At 31.4% G+C, this 5701-nt stretch overlaps 2 protein-coding genes across 2 annotated transcripts in view; one reads left to right on the top strand and one right to left on the bottom strand.

The window, feature by feature from the left end:
- The first annotated feature begins 135 nt into the window (after window positions 1–135).
- LOC108737277 (dual serine/threonine and tyrosine protein kinase) lies at window positions 136–3472 on the top strand. Its single transcript, XM_025975605.1, has 8 exons — window positions 136–247; window positions 312–543; window positions 690–1123; window positions 1184–1524; window positions 1589–1835; window positions 1928–2177; window positions 2239–2394; window positions 3433–3472. The coding sequence occupies exons 1-8, from the start codon at window positions 227–229 to the stop codon at window positions 3444–3446; spliced, it is 1695 nt and encodes a 564-aa protein (XP_025831390.1). The 5' UTR covers window positions 136–226; the 3' UTR covers window positions 3447–3472.
- A 536-nt stretch (window positions 3473–4008) lies between these two features.
- LOC108737337 (ephrin-B2a) overlaps window positions 4009–5701 on the bottom strand; it is a 34537-nt gene continuing 32844 nt past the window's right edge. The window contains exon 4 of the mRNA XM_025975379.1: window positions 4009–4043. Coding sequence (XP_025831164.1) covers window positions 4009–4043 — 35 coding nt within the window. The remainder of the gene's footprint in view (window positions 4044–5701) is intronic.

Raw genomic sequence — 5701 nt, 5'->3', positions numbered from 1 at the left:
TCATATGAATGCGTTTAAGGTAAGAAGATATATATTTCAAGTCCTTTTTCTCCTACATTCTGTTTCAGGATTTCTAAATGAAAATGAAACTCCATCTTCTGAATCTCCAATAAGAAGACCACTCTGTATAGAATGTTCTGTTGATAATTATTTAATAAGTGATAATGAAATTAATGAAAAATTTGTTAGTTTCATACAGAGTGTTTTGAAATCGTATTTATTAAAAATGGCAAATATGCAAAGTGAAGTAAGTTATATTAATTAACAAGGTGTAATTATCTCGCTAAAGGGATAGGTATTTTAATCTTCAGATACACAGCAATTTTATAAGAAGCTTCATTCTAACTGCATTTGACATGGCCAGAGATATACAAATTACACCAAGAAGAATATCTTATGCTCAACAATCTGAGGGAGAGCTGTATAAAACACTCGTAAAAATTGCAGGAGAAAAGCAGGAAGAAATTGCGCGAATAATACAAGTAACTCTGCAAGATATGAAATCTAATGTACCTGAAGTTTTGGAGGATTATATTCAAAGAGGTAATATAGCATTTTATTTCCACAGTTATTATTGTCATTAATTTTAGATAATTTGATAAGTATTCCTATTAAAATATGGAGTTTCAGAAATCCTTATTAACTGCTATATTTTATTACAATTTAATTATTTCAAATTTTTTATTCAGATTCAAATTGCCAAAACTCAGGAAAAATGGCCACAATGGAAATTCAACAGTTGGTACTGAGAAAACTTGGCAAATCTGTTGCAAAACAACTTCTTCAGTCAGTTGGGTGTTTGCAGGAAAGTTTTACAGGGACTTTACAGCGTTGCTTAGAAAATTTAGAGAAAAAATGCAATGATCAAGAAGGAAATTTATTGGCATCCGATGCTGTTAAACAAATAATAACAGCCGCCTACAATATTGAATTAAAATCTTCTTCGTCTTTTTCTGTTGTCTCGTCGTTTATGGATCGTCTTCGAAAATTCATACAACATTTTCAAATGCCTTGGTCAACTTGTTCTCAACCCCAACTTAATTATCAGTGGCAACTGCAGGTTGCAACTGACATGATAGATTCCCTAAGTGCCTCCAGATTAGCGAAAAGTATTTCTTCTCAAGTAAATTTCGAAAAAAGCTTCTAATCTTGAATAAAACTAATAAAATGTTGGTTCTTTTAGTTTCAAGAACATGTTAAATCATCTCATAATGCCTTTCACTCTGCCATGCGTTCCTTAGAGAACCAATTATCTGGAAAACTGGAAAGAACCGAAGAACAAAGGATTGCAATTCGTAAACATTATGCTCCCACTTTCGCTCGTCTTGCTTTGTATAGTACTTCTTTGTGCGATTGTGTTCGTTATGGTATGCCAAAACAAACGAGGGAAATAGGGAGAGGACAGTATGGTGTCGTATATTCCTGTGAACCCTGGGGTGGAGTTAATCCATGTGCAGTCAAGTCTGTTGTGCCTCCCGATGACCGCCACTGGAATGACCTAGCTATGGAGTTTTATTATACAAGGTATTTATTAATAACGACAAGAAAGAAATGATCATAATATTTCAAAATGTTTTTTATTTATTAGAACAATCCCAGAACACTCTCGAATTGTAAAACTGAGAGGTTCCGTTATTGATCTTCAATATGGTGGTGGTTGCTCTCCAGCAGTTCTTTTAGTTATGGAGCGTATGACTAAAGATTTATACTGTGGCTTAAAATCAGGCCTATCTTGGAATAAACGTCTACAGATTGCCATAGATGTTGTTGAAGGTATCCGATACTTACACTCTCAAGGACTTGTACATCGTGACATCAAATTGAAAAACGTTTTAGTAGGTATAACAATAACAAAACAACATATTTGTTCTTCATTTGATCGTCTACTTATCCATAAGGATTTCATGATTTTATTAATTCCTTTTAGTTGGATGGCGAAGATCGAGCTAAGTTAACAGACTTTGGTTTCTGCATTCCTGAAGCGATGATGTCAGGAAGTATTGTAGGAACGCCTGTGCACATGGCCCCTGAACTTCTCTCTGGGCAGTATGACTCCAGTGTTGACGTTTACGCGTTTGGTGTTCTGTTTTGGTATATTTGCGCTAATCAAGTGCGGCTTCCATTAGTTTTCGAACAATTTCAAAATAAAGAACAACTTTGGTGTAATGTTAGAAAAGGTAAAAAAACTTTTCAGTCTTATTTTGACAAATTTCCTTTAACCGTTGTTGTTTGCTGCAGGTGTGAGACCAGAATATCTTCCACAGTTTAGCCCAGAGTGCTGGCACTTGATGGAGCAATGTTGGGCGGCTGAACCTTCACAGAGGCCTCTCCTTGGCTATGTACAGCCCCAATTGGAAACAATAAGAGACAAAAACTTAACTTCTAGTCCCCAAGGCAAGTTCTGTGCCTCTCGTAGTCTAAGTCCTGCACCTGACTATTTTGTTTTTGATGACATTAATTACAATAGTAATGAAGTTATGAATCTAAGGGAATATTGACATTGTTGTCTTTTTTACTTACTGTACTTTCCTTCTCATTTATTACTCTGCTTTTTTCCTTTCTTTCATCTATTTATCACTGTTTTTTACAATGCATTTGAACAAGGACTACTTTTACTAGCTAGTATCTGAAAATGAAAAGGCAGAAGTTCTAATACCTTTAAATGTTATAAACTTGATTACATATATTTGTTGAATTTGTTGCTCAATTTTATTTAATCATCATTTTGTATAATAGGCCCTATTTCGCAAAAATAACAGTTTCGTTTAGTTTATTTTACTTCAAACAGCTAGAACAAGATACTTTTAATGCAAAACTTATTTTATTATTTACGTAAGGTTTCTTTTTTTGCTAATCAATGATGAAATATTTTTTAAATTTAAAGAGCTTGAAAGGGAAAGAAAAAATAAAGTAAATTTGTAAAGGATTTTATTATTAAAATTAGAACTCCATTATTTTCTTTTTAATCATGTAATCAAGATCCAGGCATTTTAGTATTCATTAATAATTATTGTAATTTTATTTTAATTATTATATTTCCGAAAAATAACTTATAACTCATGTAACTTTATGTAATTTAGATATTTAGCATGCCTGTATCTTTATTTTTTAATAGAGTATAGGCAATTAACTTTTATCGCAAATATTTGTATNTATCTACGAGTATAGGCAATTAACTTTTATCGCAAATATTTGTATAAGTTGGTCGTTTAAACTTGAAGAAAACTGAAAAAAATATTGAATCAATTACAATGTGTATGGAACAAAAAAGACCATACACACATTTACCTCATTAGTCGCCTTTTACGACACGCCGAGGTTGCGGTGAGGCTATTCTGACTCCGACCTCACACGGGGGCCTGTTAAATGCTTTTTACATTATATTAATCATTCCGCAGACCAACTTAAATTAGTATTTATTTGTAATTGCAGATACCGTGGGCTAGAAAGAAGAAAAGAAGAAGTTACGTATATTTTATTAATAAGTTTTGTTAATTTATTTTTTCATACAAATGTTTAATAAATAATCATAATTTTTAGACTTCTCGTTTTCATTAATATTCTAACTAGTCTTCATGTCTTATGTGTCCTACCATCTTATCATTTCTGTGGAAAATTACTTTAAATAGTCCGTTAAGTCATTTAAAACATAAGTGAATGAAGTGGGGCAACATAAAATTAGTGCTTTGTCTAGAAATTAAAGAAGAAAGAACTCATATGAATGCGTTTATTCGGTGCTTCTAAACTTCTACAGCAGATAATACATTTATGAGAGATATTTTTAAAATTAATGTATTACTGACAATGCCATGCCAAATGTATGACTAAGACTAAAACATAGCGACTGCTTTTTTTTAAAAGATCCACGACGTAAAAAAGTTTAAAAATACATGTTCCATCATAAATAAAATAAAATAAACACTGGAATGGCTTGCTGCTTAACTTCTATAGTATTTAAATGGTACAAACGGGAATGAAAAGTACACAAAATCAGACTACGACAACTGTTTACACATTCATGACAGTAACGCTAAGTGCGACACCTTTTTAAAAAACAAAAATACATGTGGTTAATACAACTACAATGAGAACTACATTACGAAGATGAATTAAAATGTAAAGAACGATCAATTTTAAGTTATGTGAATGAGGAATACTTATCGTATTTTCAAAATTTAACATTCTCTTTTTTAATTCAACAAGAATAAGAAGTCTGTATTATTTGATACTGGCATATTACAGCAGTACGTACTAGGCTATATCAGAAGGCCCTCTTATTACATTTGTTTCTGTAGATAGTAAACAATTATTTATTAGTACTTATGTGTTCATTAATAAGATAACACTTTTACTTTTCGAGGACAAAAGGTTAAGTTTAATTAACTGATATTTCTTTAAATCATGGCAGTGACATTATACATGAGTCCAGTAGTAAGTAATAGGGAGTTTTTGAAGATGGACAAGTGTTATGAGAAGGTGGAACAGGAGATAAGAGAAAGGGGAAGGGCCGAAATTACATGAATAAGACTGGCTCAAAAAACTTATCTTTTGAACCAGTCTGACGAATATGTTAAAATGAACTGTAAGTAAAAGTTGCGTGATAAAAAAAGCAAGCTTTCTCGAGTCATCTACATTTGGCCCCAGTATCATAACATACGTGAAATACAATTATTACGTAATATCAATTATGGTTTGGTATCAACAACACATGGCGTGCCAAATCGGCCATAACTGTTTTACAGTTAGTTTTACAACATTAAATCTAGTACATATTAACATTATACACAGCAATACACAAAAGTAGGGGAGATAGCTGAAGGAAATATACATTTATAGTTTTTTTTAGAACAGGAACTAAAAAATATATGCAGAATATGACACATTCTTTTTTTAATTTATTACAACAAAACAACAAACCTAAACATCATGTTGTAATACACGTAGAACATCATCATTACAGCGAGTTACTTATTTTTTTTTTGTTGTTTTCTGTTGTTAATACGGATAACAGTTACGGTTACATGAAGTGGTGGTGGAAAAGTCACAGAACACCCGGTATATTATGGAATAGGTCCGTCAATTCTCTCTTGTACATTCATATTTAATATAATATGATCAACACATTTTTTTTAGTGGATTTTTTCATTTTTTTTTTTCGGGCCAACAACATTCGGCATAAAAGAATAATAAATAGGTGGATTATTAAAAGTATTAAAGTAATAATAATGTATTGTTTTCAGCAGAAATTTAAGTGCGATAATACATATAGATAACGTCATATCTGTTTATTTTTTGTTATTCAAGTAAACAGTATTGCAAAAATTATACCAAAATTTACACCTTGGCCGGTTGTTGTTTTTTTTTTATTGGTGATGAAAAATTTTTAAAAGTTAGCTGTCGATTTCTTGTTTTCGATTGAACAACTGAATTTAATATTTTTGGACGGATATTATAGCCGAAGAAGTGGATAATGAATGACTGGGCCAAGCAATAAAATTCGGTCGATCTCATGAAAAAATTAAGGCCTTTAGTGACTAATTGACTAAATAAGAATCAATTTACTAATAGAACGCGCGGCTAGACAGTCTTAAAAAAATATTAAAGTCGTATATGTTTATAAATATCTTTATCACATCAGCCTCTAGGCTGAAATTATTCGAAAAGAAAATTAACTAGAATAATTATAATTATATAATATAAT

Source organism: Agrilus planipennis, unplaced genomic scaffold, assembly GCF_000699045.2.
Source record: "Agrilus planipennis isolate EAB-ADULT unplaced genomic scaffold, Apla_2.0 scaffold90, whole genome shotgun sequence".
Taxonomy (NCBI): Eukaryota; Metazoa; Arthropoda; class Insecta; order Coleoptera; family Buprestidae; genus Agrilus; species Agrilus planipennis.
Note: the sequence above shows the minus strand (reverse complement) of the source record. Positions and strands in the feature narration are given on the sequence as shown.